This window comes from Pangasianodon hypophthalmus, chromosome 18 (assembly GCF_027358585.1).
Source record: "Pangasianodon hypophthalmus isolate fPanHyp1 chromosome 18, fPanHyp1.pri, whole genome shotgun sequence".
NCBI classification, from domain to species: domain Eukaryota; kingdom Metazoa; phylum Chordata; class Actinopteri; order Siluriformes; family Pangasiidae; genus Pangasianodon; species Pangasianodon hypophthalmus.
Genome location: NC_069727.1, coordinates 18872242 through 18894325, shown reverse-complemented (window position 1 = coordinate 18894325; position 22084 = coordinate 18872242). Strand labels below are relative to the sequence as shown.

The following is a 22084-nucleotide window of genomic DNA, read 5'->3' as shown; positions in this document are numbered from 1 at the left end:
TTCACCCAGTTACATGTGTAATTACCCAAGAGGGAAAGTCCTGTTACAACTGTCAAGATGCACTTGTGTCTTTACACTTTCTGCTCTTACGTTGATACAGTCGTGTTGGTCTGCTATAGTAATCCATTTTTTTAAAGTATACACATCCGAAGTAGTTACACTATAGTTGCATATGTAAAAATATAGGTATTAGAGACACAGTATAAAGTGGGATCATTTGCTTCATAATGATGTGTTTTGTTTGTTATGGCCTGATCACGCTAGCTGCTACTGGATGCTCGAGCCAACGTGGAGGGGGCGTTGCAGGATGGAGCTGAGAACTACGCTGAAACACCACTCCAGCTGGCCTCTGCTGCAGGTGACACAGCAATCCTCAGCAACATGTTTTCTTTAATATGGATTACATGTGGATCTCAGTGTTAGTCTTTATAGCAAGTTAACCTTTGAGGTGCTGGATTCATTTGTAGGTTGAGTAGCTGGAGGGAGTCAAGCTCTACCAATGACACAGCTCATATTCAAGTTCCTTTTAACACACTAAGCACTACTTGACTCTATAGTATACAGTTATAGAAGAGAAATGATTTCTAATCATACTATCTGGTGTTGCCCAGAAGAGGATGCATTCCCTTTTAACCCTCTCAAGGTTACTTCCTCATTTTTTCCTTGCCTCTGTCACCTCAGGTGTGCTCATTAAGGATAAATTGAAATTTTATATCCAGATTTCTGTAAAGCTGCTTTGTGACAATGTCCATTGTTATTAAAGCGCTATGTAAATAAAATTTAATTGAATTGTTCTGCTAATTAATGCATATATGAACATATTAACAGGAATTAATTAGGTCATTTTTCTTTTACCTCATAACCACTGACACACATTTTACCACTATGAATTACAGCGATACCACAGTGCTGTGGAATTCTCAAATTTGATTGGTTGCAGCTCTGATAGTAGTGCCAGCTGCAAGGTAAATATAACTGCTCTTAACTCTTAAGGACAAATGTTGATAAAACAGCTATCAGCATTTACGAATGTGTGGTAATCAGCCCAGTCTCACAGAACAACTTTCGCATGCAACTTATCTGCAGCACCAAGCCCATCTGTACCACTACTCCATTTGAATAAGATTAATCTGTAACAAATAATTTTACTTCTTTTTTTAAACATATTAAGTATAGCAAAATTCATGTGTAAAGTCTGTGCTTTTCATAACATATGATTAGACTTGCCAGGCTCATGAAATAAGCCTAACTTCTCCTCTTCTCTGCAAACACAAACAGTCACAGGGTGAAATGCAGAAAGTCTTTGTAGCCTTTTGAAAATTCATTTCATTAACATTTCAAAAATTATCTATTAATATGTGCGTTAACTTGTATTGTAGCTTTGATAATATTGCTTCAGTTTATTAATGCCAAGTTTAACATTTGTTAATGTTAATTAATGCAGTAAATAATGTTAACAATTGGGTTACTGGTGGAACATATTGTGGAAATATGGTACTATAAATCCAGACCAAAAAGATGGCCACAATTTTCTCTTCAACTAGAACACAGAATCCCAAGAGAGGCATGTCCATGAATATGAATGAGGCCAAAAACTATTCATCATATTTTACTAAACAGTTTCTTGCATAATTCTGAAAATCACTTAACTAATCCACTTAGCCTAAAGGTCCCCAGTCAGGTGGCATTGGAAGCTTACTTGATTAGGTGTTAAGGTAAATGCCTCCATCATCCCTTATATCTGTAGCTAAAGAGCATTAAGGTTGAGCAAAAGGTCTTCTACAGAAACGTCCATCTGCATGCTGTAAGAGTGCTTTAATTTGCCGGTAAAGAAGAGTGTGATGTTAGGGTTGTTTGAGGCTCATCACATCCAAAACTCATCAACCCTCTTTCCTCATGCTCCATTTGACATACAGCTGGTCAATTACCCCAGCATGTGTATCTGCAAGGTTTTTTCTTTAATGCGCAGACACTTTTCTTCCTACTATCCTGTACAGATGTGCCAAAGATAAGACACTGATTTGCATAAGCAAAACAATCAGCAGGAGTCTGTGAAAACTTCCACAATGTTAGGCAGGAAGTGGCAAAATTCTCTGCTTGTTGTTAGTCATGTTTTGGACCATTTTTGGGTTTTTTTCTGACTTAATTGCAGCATTTGAACGTACTGAACTGTAATGTACAAAATACAGATTCAAAGATTTTTAATAGTAATGCTTCCAGTGTGTAATGTAGTGTACTGTAATTCAACATCAGATTTAATCTGTGTGTAGAAAAATAAACTCATGTTGTAGCCTAATGGTCAATAGTTTTTCAAATGGCTTGTAGCTGATTTGAACATCTGCTACTGGAGAAGGTCACTGAACATTGGCCACATGTCAACATCCTTCTCTGAAAAGCTGTGTAGAAATGCACTGTACAAATCAAATTTGCACTATAGAAGTAAAAATAAACAACACAATAAATGTTCTTGTGAGGAATGTAATGTAATATAGGTCCGGACCTGCTGAAAGACCCTGGGAATTTTTTTTAAAGGGGTTACAATATTACAGTGTGTGGCATTTCTCTCATTCTTAATATATACGTAAATCCACCATCAGTTTGCTACACCATGGAGTGAGAGTGAAGAATAAAACCAGTGTCATGTGGTCAGTGTCTGGAATCCGGTTCAATTATGGTAAACTGAATTAGTGCAGATTCAAGATAGAGAGGATTAAATGGGGAGAAAGAAGCTTCTGCATTCAACAGATTCAGTATGGAAAATGGACTGAGCCCCATTTCAAAAGCATAAGAGCATTAATTCATTTCAATTCAATTCAATTTTATTTGTACAGTGCTTTTAACAATAGACATCGTCTCAAAGCAGCTTTACAGAAATCCAAATTTAGTTTGCTAATGAGCAAGGCAGGGGCAACAATGACAAGAAGAAAACTCCCTGATATAGCTAAGATAATTAATATGGTCTTATCTGGTAGACTGTGGTTTCAAGAGAATAGTGCCATGTTTGTTACAATAACTGTAAGAAATAAGCAACTGTCTGTACTTTGAACAAGAGGCCATTTCATGTACTCCATGACTTTCAAAGAATCAGCAGCTTTGCTGTGCTTATAGGGAAATAATCAGTGATGGGGTCGTGTGATATGGCCTGACGCAAAGTGCAGCTAGTGTTGCCACCCCAAAGTTGATTATGTTCCTAAATCAGTATGTTCTGAAGTGTTTTATTCCTCTTTTTCCACAGCAGATACAATTATAATTTTTAATTTACTAATGAATGACGTCTTTTTAACTGTTTACAGTTACATTTGATGTGTGGAATGTCTATGTTCTAGCAGCTGTAAACAGTTTATTCCCTCACCAGCCTCTATTTCTCCTCTCTGTTGAAGTTAAGAAGACAAAAAAAAAAAACCCTCTTCTGTCCTGAAGACTTTCCTGTGGTGGAAAACATACTGACTGTTATAAAGCACTGACACTGGACACTCCTTCCAGAAGTCTTAAATAAACACCTCCTTACAAAAGCTACATCATATCAATGATTATATTTATTTTTGTTAAATAACAGCATGATTATAGATTATATACTTAGAACATCCACTGCTGTCAGAGCTGCTGTTATAGAAAACGATTCAACACCTTCTGACCAATCAGAATCGAGAATTCACCAGTGCTGTGGTAAAACATAATAATACACAATTACTAATTCAATGAATATTAAATAATGGTATTAATAATAAAACTGGATGGCGCACAGCAAATTAAAATGAATAATATATGAACTAATGTGGATAGCATACTAACATGGATGGATAACTACACTGTTGTAAATAATCTTTTAGAGATACTGCTTGTTCTAAAATGGGCATTTATGTCAAAACTTGCCTAATAAACTTTGCTTCACATTTGACCAGAATAGCCAGCTAAGTAGAACAGGGGAGCTAAAATGATTTATCTAATGCAGCGTGGTGTGGACAACTACTTCTAATAACAATAATTACTTCCAGTAGTTCCCTGACTACAATATAAATTTACTGACATTTATCAGACATTTATCTGTCAGGGTGTGAGAATGTTTATGTTGACCACGTCATTGCTAAATGGTAGAATGAGCACTACTCTCTCTCTCTCTCTCTCTCCTGTTTAAGATGATCTTGACATTAGGATGCTTTAGGGAAACTGGACCCATATTATTTGTACTTATTTCTCAGCAAAATCTACACAACTCATCTTTCAGAAGCAAACTAATCACTTTTAGTGCTTCTAATGCAGATGCAGCACATTTCCATGTTATTCGTTATTCTCGTTTAATTGGCTCGTTTTTTGTTCAGGTGTATTTACCCAAAAATGCTTCGGGTGAAAGAACAGCTTTTATCTGAAACATAAATCCTCAAACACAGTTGGGTGGATCATAAATAACTCGTTTCCAGTGTAATCATTTAGCACAGCGTCTTCCAATCCTGGTCCTCAAATAACCCTTTTCTGCATACTTTAGTAGATCCTAAACTCTTACAGGCAGAAGTCAACACATTGGCTCATTATCAAACACTTCGGAAATGGTTGTGTTGAAGCAAGGTTTCCTTTGCAGCATTACTGCAGGGTGATTGTGAAACACAGGTGTAACCCATTTTATGTTAATTTGTTAATTAGAATGTGAGTTTAATCAACTGTGTTGACAGCAGGGAAAATACTACGGGGGGAATAATATGCAGTGCAGCCAGATTTCAGAATGAAACATTAAAATAAGTTTTAAACAACCTATATGTATATGTTTTATAGTAGAGTTGCAATAAAAATAATTTCTTTTTTTTTTTGCACAGTGCTTTTAAAAGTAGACATTTTCACAAAGCAGATTTCCAGAAATCTGGATGTAGAGTTAGATTTATAAAAAAAAAAAAACTCCCTAAGATGACACGAGGAAGAAACCATGACAGGAACCAGAACCAAACTGAAAACTTCTTCTGGATGACAGTAGGATTATAAATCATTACACTTCTACAGTTGTATACTGTAAAGACAAACAGTACTGAGTGTGCTAAAAGGATGTTCAGTACAAGTAATAATGTGGTAGATGGAATAGTTTAATAAAATGTATGTACTTTTTCTTTGCGATGTTTACAGGCAATTTTGAGTTGGTCACTCTGCTTTTGGAGAGGGGAGCAGACCCCTTAATCGGCACCACATACCGCAATGGCATTACTTCAGCTCCTTTAGGGGATATGAACTCATACAGCCTCGCTGCAGCTCATGGGCACAGGTGAAACACACACACAACACACTCGTATTCCACTGGTGCAATCTCTCTCTCTCTCTCTCTCTCTCTCTCTCTCTCTATATATATATATATATATATATATATATATATATATATATATATATTGATGGGTTGTTTTTTTTTACTGGGACTGGGTTTCTCAATGCGTGGGAATTGTAAAGTGCGTGAATGTGGACACCCACTCTTTCACTCGCACTCAGGCTCAGCACTGCATAATGAAGGCTTATTGAAATTCACCGTAACAATTCTAACTGAGAATCCAATGCATTAGACATCCGCCTTTTCATTGCAATCTTAAGGCAATCAGTCAGACCCATTTGGATTGGAACAATATTGCAGCCTGAGCCAAGCTTAAGAAACCTGCTTCATTGTGCTTCAACCCCCCTGGGACATTTGAGACAACGAGACTTATGTTGATTTGTTGCTTTGCGTGAATTGAACCAGGCATTCTCAGAGTCAGAGTGTACTTTTACTGAGTTATAATCATGCCCCAGAGCAGACAGTGGTAAAATGTGCAAAAGATTATTTTCATTTCTTGATAAATGAGTCATAAATATTAATGGGCTCGACAGCTCTTGAAAATGCACATTATATTTTACAGTTTTAAACTCCAGCTCATCTTTCTGTTGGTAAAAACACAGTGTCAGCTCTGTGTTCATCATTTCGAGCTGGATAGCTAAGCGAAACGCGTGGGGATATGAAATATTATGAATGTGTACAAGTAATGGTGCATCGCTGTCACGCCGCTCGCATTAACCAAATGTTCTTAGAAGTTAATGTTGGTACATTAATAATTTCCCCTATCCCAGTAATTGCATTTTGGCATAATGTGGCTTTCATTACTGTACATTTACTCCTGTATGAGTATCAGAAGAGGCTAAGTAAGTGTATGTTTGTGCAGGAACGTTTTCCGGAAGCTTCTGTCCCAGTCGGAGAAGGAAAAAGGTGACATGATGTCTCTAGAGGAGATCCTGGCTGAGGGCTCGGAGGCTGGCGGGGAGAAGCGAACAAGCCACTCGGAGGGCACACTGCGCACAGGCAAGGCGAAACTGAGGGCCCTCCGAGAGGCCATGTACCACAGCGCCGAACACGGCCATGTGGACATTACCATAGACATCCGCAGCTTGGGTTAGTAACCACACTGCACGACTGCCATCACATCTGCAGCCTGTTAGTGCTCATTTATTTTGGTTACTGCATGCCTCCACTGCCTCATTTCCCACCACAGACAGCCGCTGCACGGGCTAGTACTGATACTGTATAGTACAGTAGTAGGCAGAGATAAATAACTACTGCTGGGGGGCACTGATTTCTGAGCTGCATAGATGCCATGGAGTGACAGATGAGTGTTGGTCGTGTGTGTAGGTGTGCCGTGGACTCTGCACACATGGCTGGAGTCTCTGAAGACGTGCTTTCTGCAGCAGCGACGGCCGCTGATCCAGGGCCTGCTTAAAGACTTTAGCTGCATCCAGGAGGACGAGTACACTGAAGAGCTCATCACGCATGGCCTACCGCTCATGTTCCAGATCCTCCGAGCCAGCAAGGTTCACACTTACTCCTCTGAGTACATCATTTCACATCATATATTTCACTGAAAGTCAGTGCAGCATGCGCATGGATGTGCAATGAATTATTAGTTTTAAGAACACTCACAGTTGAGACAGTTGAGCAGCTTAAGTTCAGAAGATATGTCAGTAGATAATCTGGGAAAGTAATTCATACTTCTGACACACAGGGGCTCAGCTTGTTTTTCTGAGGAGCCAGTTCACAATATTGTAATGACCTGTAGGTGCTTTATACCTCTGAGCAACTTAGTGCATAGCAGCACAGGCAGGAGCACAAGTCCGGGAAGTTCCTCTGACACATAGCAGATGAATACTTTTGTATGATTCAAGTATCCAAAGGTAGATAACACAACTAGACGCTTTAGCCTTCTCAAATGCCTTTTCCTGAACAAGAATGTTGACAAAGTCATTGAGAGGAACATTTTTGTCTGTATCTGCTAGGGCATGTGTGTGCAATGTGTGTATAATGGATTTTGCAATTGAATCCAGTACAGTGGGGCTAGGGGTGGTGGTGGGAGGGCTTTTTTTTTTTTTTTACTTACTTTTAACAAATTATTTAAGCAATTGAAAAAACTGTCTGAGGTGACTAGAAATCGCTGAATGAATATTTAGAGCTGCTCAAATGTGAAAAAAGGTGAACTCCCTCTTTAAGTAGAGCTCTTAATGCATTCGCTTTTCAGAAGACCTGCCTTTAAGCACAAAAAATTGGCAGATAGAAAATTGCAGTATGATAAAGCAGAAATACTGAAGGAATTTTTATGAGTGAAATACATATAAGCTTTCACTTGCAGTATGGTGTAGTATAAAGGCAAGAGACAATGTTAAAAATATTTAAACGAATAGGATAAGTAAGAAATAAAATAGGGGAAAAAAATAACAATAGTGTGGTGTGATCCATTACTGCCCCAAAGTTGATTATTTTCCAATAACAGCACATCCTACAGAGTTTGTGCGCATTCATTAACCACACCCTTTTATTTATCATCAAGTAACCCCTATAATATGCATTTATTATAAGGAAGGATACTGGGACAGGGACTGGTTCAGGGACAACTGAACTTGTACATACTACAGAACACTGTTCCCCAAAATAATCTGTGGAGCTGTAACTTAGAATGAAAGATTGCCATCTGTCCCATTCACTAACATGAATGGATAGGGTTGAAATAAGCAGTGAATAATAACCTAACATATTGGAAATATATTTAGGTTGATATTCATGAATAATCATGACCATGATAATTACATTTGTTTGCCATTTATGCTAATTTGTCTCAGTTTAGAAATCTGGAATCCACCCACAGTAATTGGTTGCCAGATTAAAAAATAGCACTTTGATGACACAGTAGTGTACAGCAGATTCTAATAATAATTAAGAAGCAGACTAAATGAAGAAAGCTCAAATTTTCTGCACAATATAGTCTCACCACTGTGATTTCTATTAAGCACACGGTATTTGAATGTTCACTGTTACCGTTTTGTTTGCTTAGTTTTTTTTGCTTTAGTTTTCTCTCATCACATTGTCTATTAAAGATAAAAGAAAAAAGACAATGGCGGCTGTTGGGAGTTGCAGCATAAGTGTGGATGATTCATGCAGTTATTTATTTCATAGTGCCACATTTTTATATTTAATATTTCTCTTAAATGGCTATCCATTCTTTGCTCCAAAAGATCAATTTCAGGGTGAAATAGAGTAGCACTGATATTAATACTGCTTTTCACCAGAGTCGATATTGTGCAAGAAAAAAGCATTTATGTTAAAAGTCAGAATTTTGAACAACTGAGATTGATGTCTGTTTTTTGCCAATTCTTCACCACTCACATGTCAAGTTCATCCAGTGGTTCAGTGTGCGCAAATTTAGTGTTAATAGTGCAGAACATCTCAGAATTACTATAATTATGTGCTTTCAGCTAGCGTTCACACTTTTGTTGAAATCATAATTACAGGTTGGGAACGTGGACTATTACGAAAGCTCCCACGTGAAACTGTGTGAAGTCACGTTACAAACAAACATGAAAAAACTCAGTTTCCACAGTAGGCAAGAGTATAACGAGAGGATATAACTCTATTAGTCTATGTATTAAAAGTTCACTACTGTTTTCTAGTAGTGAGCATGTAGCAAGTGTCGAAACAATACTGAGAAATTATACTGAAGTGACAGAACAGATCATTTGTTAAAATTTTACTCAATTAAAAATGGAAGTATATTTATGGCATTTGGCAGACTTCCTTATCCAGAGCCACTTCCAGTCTCAATCTCAGTAATTTCACCGGTCATATGCATGGCTAATGCTGTGTGGTTTGCTAATAAATTAATGAGAAGTAAAATATTCTATAAACCAATATTTACCATTAGCTAGAATTTGCCTAGTCCAATCATGTTAGCTACTGGAGTCAATGCTATTCTATCAGGCTAACTTAGATAAATAAAGCAAGTTAATGTTAGCAAATTAGTGAAACTTACCTCAGAATGCTTTTTCTAATTTGACGGAAATCATGCCTTCTAGGGAGTTAAAGGAAACGCCTCATTTTATACGAGTCTTTGCTTACTCCAGCATTTTACTGAGGCAGGGCTGGGACACTCATCCTCAAGTCCCACACTGCAGTCCCGTGGCTAATCCATGTTCAAATGCACACGGATAGATATAGTGCTAAATAAATTGTGCTGAATTAGCATGATCTTTAATCCTTTGTTTCTACACTGATGACCTTGATTGGATAGTTAATTGAGCACATTCATTTGCTGTATAGCGTACAGTCATTGGCTGGATGAGAGAAGAAAAGACATTGGAGATTTATAAACTTATTTTGAAGCTCTAAATAAAAATTTAAGGAGCAAAAAGTACATTTTTGTAATTAAATATTATTTTGCATTGCAATTAAATATATGACAATTTATTATACATTAGTATAATTATTCCAATTCATTAGCATTCAGGTGAAGTATAAACACCCCAGAATAATATTTAAGTATAGTAATGAAGTGTTATTCAATTATTTAACACCCCTGCCAAATAGTAAGTGGTAAAGTTCAGTATTCCATCTGCAAGTTAAGATTTTGTGTGCGTTTCTATAGAAACGACTCATTTCTGCATCTGAGTGGAATCTCCAAGCCATTATCTTGTAATTTCTGTAATTCTGACATTAACAACATGAATGAACTGTAAATTCTGACATTTGCATTTTACTCATTTAGCTGACACTTTTATCCACTGTGTCTTACAATTTTAGGCAAGATACAACTAAAAAGTTAAGGGACTGCTCAAGAGCCCAAAGGTGGCAGCTTAGCATTGCTGGAGTTTGATCTTGTGCAGGATTTGATCACCTTATCATCAGTAGCCCAAAGTCTTAATCTCCCAGCCTCCACTGCCACTCACAACATGCATTTAACTGAATGCTGAATGTAGCCCAATATATTTAAGTCTCTTGAAAGTATCTGCTTCAGTTTATTTGCAGGGATTTATAAATGTTTGATATTGTACCTTTCTGGTGATCCCTATGTGTGCATCCCTGTAATATACAGAACGAAGTCATCAGCCAGCAGCTAGCTGTAATCTTCACGCAATGCTACGGACCATTCCCAATCCCCAAGCTGACAGAGATCAAAAAGAAACAAACCTCACGACTGGGTAAGTAACGCACTCCTGACCTACTTAAAAACTCGCTCGAATATAGTTTTGCTCCATCTGCCTTCAGTTGCAGTTGCAAAATCTGCCTGTGCTTTTCATAAATGTGAAGATTTCACCTAGACACAGGTGTCAGTGAATGTTTTATTGAATAGTGATAGTGAAATACAGTCAGCTCCAGAATTATTGGGACCGTGGTAAAAGTTTTTATGAAAATAGCCAACTGCTTACATATGTGTCATGTGTTTTGTTCCATGTTCATGATGTTCTTCTGTTTATATTTTGCTATATGTTTTTGTTTTGGCTTTGGTTTTGGTCCTGTCTCCACCCCTGTCTCCACCCCATGTCATTGGTTTGTTACTCATTGTGTTCACCTCTTTTGTTTCTTGATTTATAAGCTGTTGTATCTTTGTTCCATAAGAAGTCCTGTTGCATATTATCATGTGTTTCTGCACTTTATGTTCCCATATTTCCTTTTGATTTTGAACCCTGCCTGTTTATTTGACTTGCATTTTTGGATTTAATGATATTATGCTGAATATCTGTACTTGCATTTTATGTACCACTTCCGCATGTCTTTGTTGTTAATTAGGCCAATCTCACACTGAAAATATGAGTGTATTGAAATCTATGTATGATAAGAAAGTAAAAAGAAAATTAACAACAACCCACATCACAATTCTTGCCATCCCTGCATTTCTTACTTTGTTCAAATTGAGTCTGTGATGGCATTTATCCTACGTAGGTTCACGGTGCCTTTAAAGGAAAAACAGCGCCACAAAATGACCAGTGGGGATTAGGTTCTTTTCCGTATAACCATCCTCTTTTCACACCAAACCTTGAGTGCTTGTTGCCAAAAAGCTCTATTTTTGTCTCATCTGAACATAAAACCCGGTTCCAGTCAAAGTTCCAGTAGCATCTAGCGAATTCCGTGTGCTTAGGGTTGGCCTTTCTTGTGGCATGCCTTCTAAACAGTGTGCTGGCATGGAGGTGGCATCTAATTGTAGATTTGGAGAATTGGTGACCCAAAGAAAGCACCAGAAATCTCCAGCTGTGATCCTTGGAGAAATCATTGCCTCTCAACATTCTCCACACTGAATGGGGCAAAATATACTTGTGTCCTCTTGCAGGCAGATTCATTATAGCTCTGGTTGTTTAAAACTTCTTAATTATTCTCCTAACAGTGGGAATTTGGGCATTTTCAGGCATGTAGCTATTTTTTACAGCCATTGCCTGATTTATGAAGGTCACCACACTTTCATCTCATTCCATTTTTTTGTTCTGTAATCTACCCCATGTTGATGAATGATTAAGGGAATTTGGCCTCTGTCACCTCATTTTTATACCCCAGTGAAACAGGAAGTGGATGACTGCTTAAGAGTTCAAATAACAATTAGATGAACCTTAAAAAACAGGCTCATGCTTCAGTTAGATTTTGTATATCAGAATTTCTAGGGCTCCTACATTTGCGACTCATTGTGTTTTTTCTTTAAAAACGATATATTAGATTCAACTTTTACTGTCATTGTGCAGTGTACAAGTACATAGCCAAAGAAATGCAGTGTTTGTCACATACGCCAGCCATGATACAGCACCCCTGGAGCAGCTGTGGTTAAGGGCCTTGCTCAAGTGCCCAACAGCAGCAGTTTAGCAGTGCTGGGATTTGAACCCACAACCTTCTGTTCAGTAACCCTGAGCCTTAACCCTTCAGCCACCACTGCCCATATATGGGGTTGATAAAGGTTTTTTTTAAAATCAGTTCTGGAGCTGATTTAAGCAAGCCATTTACTTTTTCTTGGAACATTCTCCAGAAATGGAGAATGTTGCAAAACAGTAGTTTTACCATCAGTAAGTGCGGGGGAGGAATCCTAAGGTGAACTGAAAGGATTTTTCAGGTTTGGAGGAATACTACTGCCATCTAGGCAGCACATAAGGGATTACAGGCCATGGGTATTACAAACAGTCCTTGTTTGTTAATGCCTACAGTGTAACGGTCTGTAATGGTCTCGATGTTCACTGAACCTTAAAAAAGGCCTTTGTTTAAATTAGTTTAAACCTCATATCCATGGTGCTTCCTCAGATCCACACTTTCTGAATAATAAAGAGATGTCAGATGTGACATTCCTGGTGGAGGGAAAACCATTTTATGCCCACAAGGTGCTGCTCTTCACAGCATCAGCGAGGTAAGGGACTGAATAAAACTGTAGATTATATTGTAAATGTATATTTGAATAATAAAGACATCAGTGAAAAGAAAGAGTAGCTTGTGATTAATATTACAATAAAGATTGTTTTCATGAATACCACTGTTTTTGCTTTTTCCCCCATTTAGGTTTAAGTCTCTGCTCTCCAATAGGCCCGCTGCAGAGAACACATGCATTGAAATCAGTCACGTCAAGTACAACATTTTTCAGGTTGGAAAGCTTTTGTGCTCACATGCAGTAAAATACTGGACTTGTAGATTGCCCTGGTGTATCCTGTGCACTAAATGTTCTGTGTGTTGCAGTTGGTGATGCAGTACCTGTACTGTGGTGGCACTGAGTCATTGCACATCAGAAACACTGAAGTCATGGAGGTATTATAGAAGCATTTCTCTTCCTCTCTTTATCACTTTACATATTATTCATCTCCTCATCCATCCTCTGCCTCTCATCTGTCTCCTTTATTCAGTAGATCTTATAGAGCGTGCCATAAGAGGGGATAGCTCTCAAGCTATGATTTCCAGCTAATGCTAGACAAGCCACTGAATCATCATTATTTGTCATCACAGTGATTCATTTTTAGGCATCCTGAAAGTATAACCATAAGCGTAACAGGGCAAAATGTACTTTACCTAATTGTCTCCATCAGTCAGATTCAGTGCACATTTCAGAGCCATTGCTGTAATTGTTCTGTCATTGTTAATTCTACAAACCTCCATATTAATCGTTTTACTGTCCATTGCTTCACATGAGTCTATAACCTGATCATTAAATCTTCTCTCTGTCTCTTTTGCAGCTCCTGTCTGCAGCCAAGTTCTTCCAGCTTGAGGCCCTCCAGCGACACTGTGAGATCATCTGCTCCAAGAACATCACCATAGAAACGTGTGTGGACATTTACAAACATGCCAAGGTGAGAAGCATATTTCAAAATCTTTCAAGGTCTTTCATAATCTTTTGATCACTAGCTCAAAATGTCAACCACCAAGCCTTCACTGCTCGGTATATATTAACTCGTGCATTACTGAAATGTGTGGTGGCCATGGAAGAACCCTCACATGATGAAATTTTGACATTTTCTACTGTATATAGTTCTGAAAAGAAACTCTGGGCTTTTTTATTTAAAACTGAAAATAAACAGAAAGTTTTATAATTTTGGAAATTCTAAAACAAAAAAAAGAAATGTGCAACATCTTGACTTTTCAGTATTCAAGATGTTGCACAATTTCTAGGTCACTATTTAAATTTAGCCAAATGTGTGATATTGACCATGTTAACTGCTTTGTACAAAAGGTCAAATTTTCGGTGAGTCTTATCTCTTCTATTGAAGCATGTGATCAACGACACTCCGATGGATTTGATCTAGTATTGATCAACAGGTTTTACACAAACTTGTGGAGTCCATGCTAGCTCGAGTGCACACTGTCATTACAGCAAAAAGGGGAAGTACCAAATACTAAGAAACTCTGAAATTCATATAAATATTTCTAAGATGCTACTTTTCACTCGAGTTGTTGCTGTTACATTCTGTGTGCGAGGATATCAACCAGCTAGCAAGGTTTTACACATCTTTTCATTCTTGTCAATAAATTTTTTTAGAACTATGAATACTTCAATGAATGCAGTAACTGTTCTCATGCAAAATGTGTTCTCAGTTCCTGGGGGCCACAGAGCTGTCAACCTTCATCGAAGGCTACTTTTTGAAGAACATGGTGCTCCTGATTGAGCTGGAGAACTTTAAGCAGCTCCTGTACGAGGTACCTGCTGAGAGCCCTGGCCCAGGCCCTTCCTACGACGTGCTCCATGATCTGGAGCAAACCCTGGCTACTCGCATCCACCACATCCATCTCTCCTCTTCCAAGGGCTCCGTAGTCTGATTCAGTGCAAGATTTCACCCATTTTGGCCTGCTGTGCAACTTTGAAATCATTGCAGGCTCCATTTGGTCTCTTTGGCCGATTTCTAGGATGAATGGTTATGAACAGTTATGACATCCACTGATCTGTACCAAGAGGTTGCAGGTCTGGTTTTTAACTTCAGAGGCAAATGTGCCATTTCACGGGATATATTATGTGTCATGCAAACACTTAACCAGCATTCTGACATGTAATTGCTAGGCAAAAACAAACATTTTACCACTAAAGATGTCATCTTCACTCTGCTTAAGCTCTTGTGGACATTGCAGATAGTCAATAAGGGAAGAATCATGAACTTGGGGTTTAGTCACTGCATTGCTATCACATTATCTTTCCCTGGCCACTTGTCCAGCATCAAATAAGAAAATATTAAGTTAAGTTTTTCCTTCCATCATTCACATTCAAGATGAAGAATGTGTCAATCAAAAATGCTCTAATTACTGACTTAAAAGTGAACCCATTGAACCAATCTGCTATATCTAATCATAGTACACCTTTGATATCAATGTGCCATTCCTAAATGGTGTAGAAGCTATTTATTTATCTTATGACCTTTGTTTGAGTTTACATTATTTGTAGCAGTAAATAAAGATTAGTCTGGAGCAGTCGAGCAGTCCACAAATTAGTTTGAATACAGTGTAAAAGTGAAAAAAAAAAATCATGACAGATTACAGAATTTTTGTATAGCAAGATTTTTCATTCCGCATCTAATGTTATTTAACGATAGACATGGTCTGTAGTTAGGAAGTGGTCTGTCATACGGCCCTTGCTAATTGTGCTCTCCTAGGTAACACATCGCCCTCACTGTAGGAAGTCTGTGCTCCATGTCCCAGTTCCTTTCTGCCCAGTTTTAATGACCTATGAAACCACCACTGTGCTTAGTACACTGAAAACTGAGCAGCTCATCCTTGCCTTGAAGTTGTGTAAAATCAATATTCTGTTTCAATAAACTGCATGGGCCCTTTGCAGCCTTTACATTTTGTAATAAAAAAAAACATAAAGGGAATAAAAAACAGTGCTATTGAACTCCATCAGTATGTCATTAAAGGACGATTCTTCTTATATTCCAAACTGTGGATGCAGAGTGTGTGGGACTCACTACTGTGCAAGAGACGATCGTTTCGTGGACTGCAAATCAAAAACATTTACAGGAAGATGCCAACACACTGGTCAGTACCACTATGACTCTACAAAGTGTACATACTGCAGATCCACATCTGCACCTTTGCTTTGGTTATACGTGATGCCAAGCTCAAGTGTTGCTGTTTTAAATGTGCAATTCTGTCATTGCCAAAATGCATGTCTTGTGTTTTTGTTAGGTTTTATTTTTATTTTGTTTTTTTTTGTGTGTCCTTCGGTGTCAGTGTTAAACTGTCCTAGGACTGTAATACCAGCATGTATGTGTGTGTGTGTGTGTGTGTGTGTGTGTGTGAGTGTGTGTGTGCGTCTGTGTTTGTTTCCACATACTGAACCCAAAGTAACTAGTGTATAGGAAAAATAATAAGGCACTTCATCCAAAGAACATCTGAAGTTACTGCTAGCATCAGAAGAAATTCAAGACGATGGTCTGTTTGTCCATTTTAGTCTTTGTTATAATTTGCACCTGTAATGGCAACCCAGTATTCCCAGTATATCATGTATTATATACATCGAGCACATAAAATATAGAGCGTTGGTATGCAACATTTAAGAAAAGTAAATGGAGAGCGGTTTAATGATGGATTGAATGTATGTAACTAACATTTTTATGTATCAGGGGCTGTACATGACAGACTGGAATGTTTAATTGGATGAGACGGTTGGTTAATCTTCCTGTTTCCGATGTGTAATAAGAGATTTAAGAGAGTTAAGAGTTTATTCATATGTAGCTAACAAAGGGGTGATATCATGATGCAAATAATTATAAACTGTGAAGATTATTTTATTTGAAATCATAGTAGCTTTATTTTCTTACAATATATGTCATATTGTTACACTCCTTTCAGCTGTTTTGTTGTAGCTAAGACAATCGTATATTTTTTTCCTCTTTTTTCAGTCAAATTTTCAGTCAATTGTCAAGTGTTTTTCTCATGTATGTGTGCCAAACTGTACTGCAACAGGTTCAACAAAAGCAAATCCATGGACATGCAGTGAATTACAATGGGATATGTTCAAGGAGTCCATGTTTTTACTTTTTATATCTTTTGATGGCTTTTCGTTCGTTGCTCCTGCTGTAACTGAAGTTGTGAAAGCAATATCGCACATATAATCAACTCTTAGGAAAGATACGATCTTTGTCATTGTTGCATATGATGGACACTGGGAACGGTTGTCTTTCTAGGTCTTTACTAATTAGTGGAATAGTCCTGTAGTTCAGTACTACACTTATTACTTATTCACTGAGGACCAGTAAAAACTAGAGGCCATTGTGGTTGTTAGTGGATCCTTAAAACAAACTTCTTCAGACAAAATAACAACTTGCTCATTGTGTCTTGGCTTTGACTTTTATCTGCTTTGGCTGCTATTAAGACATGCTTACAGACAGCGCGGCTCGGCGCCGTGGTTTTCTTTGATGTCTCTATTACACAAAACTTGCATGCTTTGACTGAATCTGAGGGATTTAGTTTGCTATCCTTATTTCACTTGATTGCAAAATTGTACATTGTACAAAGGATACATATATAGAAATATATCTATTAAACTTAGTGTAAATATACGGGATGTGGTTGACTTTATCATTGGAAAAAAAACAATGTCACTTCTGCTACAGTGCAATTGTTCAATGACATGCGTTTGTGTACAGCCAATAAAATGATCATAATTTAACCACTCGTCTAGGCCGTCATGGTTCTTTTAGATGAAACTGAAAATCCAAGGACAGATAACCCAACCTGATGTACTTATACTTTGTATTGTGGTTAATCTCTTTATCACCCATTTGTAAGCCTCTAAGGCCAAAGCAGTACCATAACACACTAGCCAATAGGCATGTATTAAAAACTTATTTAAAAAATTAAAAAAACTGTTCCATTTAGACCAGTAGACAAACAAATGCAACTACCCTCCTTCAAATATCACTATTTAATTATAGAAAACATAGGTTTCTGTAAATTTAACCTACTGTATGGGTGCCCAGGTATTTGTCATTAGTGGTTCCAATTATTAGTAATGGCGTACATATTGGCCATATAGTAGGCTACTAGAGGAGCACCCTTTTCATAAAATGAAGACAATAACTGGCCCAGCAATCAATGTCACCGTTAAAAATTGGCAAGGTAATCTATTAATACCTGGCACAGGTGCACAGTAGCATAACAGTGGGTAAGTGAAACTAAATAATAAATAGAATAAACTTTAAACTCAATCTTGTCAGTTGTATAAAAAAGTACGAAGGGCTTGTATCAATACTGTCACAAAGCGCCCTGAATCAAATTCCCACAATCCCAGTCTGAAATCACTCCCACTCCCACTTCCACTATCTCTGCTAACTGATCGCTCCAGCTCCCAGGATTTCTAATTGTAATTCTTTCTGAGCATTCTGTCATATCTGTTTATGATTTTGATCCTATTGCCTAGTGTTTTTGACTGTGGCTTTGATTGCAATTTGGTCTGTTTGCATTGTGTCATTTTTCTTAACAATCCTCAACGTTATTGTGAATCTACACTTACTTACAAGGGTCTCCACACTTAGAGCTGCAGAAAAGAAACGGACACATCCCCAACTTTCCATCTGAGCCAAGGTGGATACGGATCCAATGTCTTCCCAGCGTCTAATTCTTCTGTAATCTCACCATTCATCATTTCAGAGCCCTCCCTGATAAGTATGACAGTGATCTAGCCTAATGTCTTGGGATGCTTGTTTTTTTTCCCCACCTCCCCCAGTTCGGATTCTTCCCAGATTGCTTCTGTAATCCTTTTATCTGTAAATGCACCTGAGTGGACTAATGCAGTTTGGAATAGAGGCAAGGTGGTGAAAAATCTTTTACCTTTTTTCCACTCTATTCTGAATGTTTTTGATCACCATCATGAAGGGAGAACCTTTGGTGAAATATTAATTTCAATTTCAAGGCTCATGTCCAGCAGCTGAATATGATCTCGAATTTCATACCCTGGCTCAAATAGTGGATGGAATAAGGTGGCTCTTTTAGTAGTTTATAGGAAAGGACTTCATGCAGCTCTAATAACCAGATTAGCTTGCTGTGATGATTTGAATAACTTACTGACCTTTCCATTCATCTGGATAACCTTCTTCTGGAACAATGCTGGAGAAGCAGTTTGCATCACTCAGCATCTTTGAAGGAGCAAACACTCATCTATTGATCACCACATCAAGGAACTGGCGATCCCCGTCACATGTGTATCTCCTACACTACAGATTCAAGCTCTTGATGAAAGGTCTTTAGGACATTGTACCATCACACATACTAGCCCAAGACTCCGTCTCATTGTTGGAACCATCCATCGGATAGAAATTCTCCTTTGGTTCTGAAACAAACCTGTCATGCATTCATCTTAGGCCCTCCTTGGCTCAAAAAATCACAATTCTATTTGTTGGTAAAAACTAGACATTGGGTCATGGTCTGACACATAAGTCTCAGTTCATGATCATATCTGTTGAAAGCCATTCCAATCAAGCTCAAGTAGAAATTCTGGTATCTGCAGTATCAAGATCTATTGTTCAACAAGGATAAATTTCCCAGCTTCCCCCATTGTTCCTATGATTGTGTCATTGAGGTAGTAGAGGGCTCCATACCCCTTAGATCTAGGCCTTACCCCCGTCTCCTGTTGAACATAAAGCCATGTAAAATTATATCACCAAAGAGCTAGATTAGACCTTCCCAGTCTTCCATAGCAACCAGTTTCTTTTTCGTAGAGAAAGGAAGGAAGGAAGGAAGGAAGGGGGTTTTGAAGGAAGCAGGTCATAATTATGTATTGAATATTACAGTAAGATATCCATGTCTTTCTTCCATGTTTTCCCAGTTTCCTCCCACCTCCCAAAAACATGCCAGTAGGAGGACTGGCTAAGATAAATTGCCACTAAGTGTGAATGTGTGTGGGCATGATATCCTGTCAACCTTAAACTAACCTAAAGGGACTCAGTACATCAATCAATCACTTCACATGCACAGTCAGTGCGGATAATTGGAAGACAACATTCTCAACTAATTCTAGCCATTATGAATATTTAGTAATGCCCTATTTATATTTCAGTCTTTCATTAATGACATTTTAAGGCAATTTCTTGACCGTTTCATAATGGCTTATATTGATGATATTTTGATTTATTCCTCATTCTCAGTCAACAGTCACATTTGATACAAAAAAAGCATATTTTTCCTGAATTACATTGTAAGTTTATTGGGAGTCTCCTTGGATGACGACAAAGTATAAACTGTAGAGAATTGCCCAATACCCACTAGTATTAAGGAACATCAGTGCTTTCTTAAGCTAATAACATGTTCACTTCTATGTTCTTGCCCCTCAATATACTGATTTGGGTTTATTTTGTTGTTGCTGCTGTGCTTTTGCTTCCTCTGTACTGCATTAGTCATCACTTCATATTGACAGCATTCATCTATCTCTGTCAGCCAATTGCATTTGTGGTGAATTTGGAAAAGAAGAAGAAGAAGAGGAGGAGGTGGAGGAGGAGGAGGATCTACTGTATTCACAAGAGTTTGCCTGGGTTTAAATGGCTGAGTTAGCATTTAGTCCATTGCCTTGACAACTTACAAAACAAACACACACACACACACACACACACAATGAATACCATTTGAAATTGGCAGAAATTATTACCTTTCTGTTACCTGCTTTGTAAAGTAAAGAAATGTCTAAAGTGGTGAAATATGCATTCCAACATTGTGGGAACACTGAAGAAAATAGGGGGAAAATACTCAATTTCTCAGCCTCCTGGACTGCGGAATGACTGTGCAGTAAATCTGAAAATAATGACTGCAGCAGGAACAATTAGGTTACTTCAGGGCAACACACAAATTCTCAGAGAAGCATGCCAAGGCCATGAAACTGCTTTGGGGTTTTTTTGTGCCTTTTCACATTATGACACAGTTACACAATGGCACAAAAGAAAGAGTGTTTGGACAGCACTGGACTGTATTCAAGAACAAAAAAAATGCAAGGTGAAATACTATACTGATTTAAGAATTTTTGAGAAGTCAACCTAGTATATGTTTTAACATTTGCTACTAACCTTGAAACCCACTGTGAGAACTACTGTTGCAGGTTTTTATAACCTGTAACAGTAGTTCTCACAGTGGGTTTCAAGGGCCACCGGGGGTCAGTAAGGCTTGCAATAGAGTCAGCAATTTTTTTTAAATAAAAAAAAAAAAATGTATTCTACATTCATTATTGAGCTCTCATAGTTATTAGCCTGTTTAACTGGTCACTTACACTGAATCATTGTAATTCAAACCTCAAAAGCTCAGAAACAGGTAGGCATAAAATAAAGTCAACTTGGACTTGTTTTGTTTCAGTAGAGAGTTCAGGAATAAAAAGAATAATAGCCAATATATTATTATACAAATTTAAATAATGAGCTTAATATTTGAATAATTGGATTATGTTCATAAAATAAATCTGTACTGAGGGGGTCCATGGACTTTATTTTACAGTTAAAGGGGTCACTGGCTCCAGGATGTTCACAACTCAAGCTGGGATAACTAGTAAAATATCTTCCAGATCAGACCACAAATCTGTTTTTTTTAATGACAGCAGTTTATTCTAGAGAGTTCAGTTTGCTCACTAAAGAAACACTGAAGAGACCGTTGCAAATGAACAACCATAGTATCAAATGGTTTAGTTATTATTATTCTCAGAACAGAAAATATTGGTTTCCTTAGGTGACTAGTCAGTTTCAGATTTAAGAATGTGTTTTAATAACTTAAACTCCTGTTTGCAAAGAATTACAACATTCAAGATTCTACAGCTTGTGGCCATTTAAGTGTAAAAAGTTATCAGGCCATCTGTGGGTCATGTGGAGCATCTGAAGCTAAGACTAAATATTACTAGACATTTCAGAATGAACTGAATGACTAAAAAGCTTGACAGAGAGATTTTCAAATGTAGCTTGCGTTTAACAGTTACCCCACTGACGTCCAAATTTCAGGATGCTTTTTAGTACACTATAAAAAGGGCAAATATCTGAGTGAGTTATTCATGGTTGAGAGGTTCCTCTGCTCCACAAAACTTGGCATGCTATACACACTGTTTCCGGAGCAGGCATTGGGCAAAGGGGGGCAATACATGGTCCAGAGTGCTGGGGTGAACCGGTGCAGGAGGACATCTGCCAGCCTGAGCCGCAGGTTACAGCTGGAGCACACGATGTGATTGGGGCAACAAGACTGCATGGGCAGCTGTTTGTGTAGGTGGAGAGGCCTAAGACGGATGGAGGAAGTGCCAGGCTGGGTCAGCGCATGTTGTATCGAAGGTCTGTGACTTCTGAGGCGGTCTAATGTTCTTGTCAGCTCCAGCTGAGCCCACCGGACTCTAGCCAACTCTCTCTGCTGCTGCAGGCCAAGAAT

At 38.0% G+C, this 22084-nt stretch overlaps 1 protein-coding gene across 2 annotated transcripts in view; it reads left to right on the top strand.

Moving 5' to 3' along the window:
* btbd11a (BTB (POZ) domain containing 11a) overlaps positions 1 to 17372 on the top strand; it is a 193915-nt gene extending 176543 nt beyond the window's left edge. For both annotated transcript variants that reach the window (XM_026923081.3, XM_026923080.3), the window contains 10 exons: positions 265 to 358; positions 5110 to 5245; positions 6165 to 6391; positions 6629 to 6807; positions 10353 to 10458; positions 12536 to 12638; positions 12788 to 12869; positions 12962 to 13030; positions 13453 to 13566; positions 14309 to 17372. In XM_026923081.3, coding sequence (XP_026778882.1) covers positions 265 to 358; positions 5110 to 5245; positions 6165 to 6391; positions 6629 to 6807; positions 10353 to 10458; positions 12536 to 12638; positions 12788 to 12869; positions 12962 to 13030; positions 13453 to 13566; positions 14309 to 14530 — 1332 coding nt within the window. In that variant the 3' untranslated portion in view covers positions 14531 to 17372. The remainder of the gene's footprint in view (positions 1 to 264; positions 359 to 5109; positions 5246 to 6164; positions 6392 to 6628; positions 6808 to 10352; positions 10459 to 12535; positions 12639 to 12787; positions 12870 to 12961; positions 13031 to 13452; positions 13567 to 14308) is intronic.
* The last annotated feature ends 4712 nt before the right edge of the window (positions 17373 to 22084 follow it).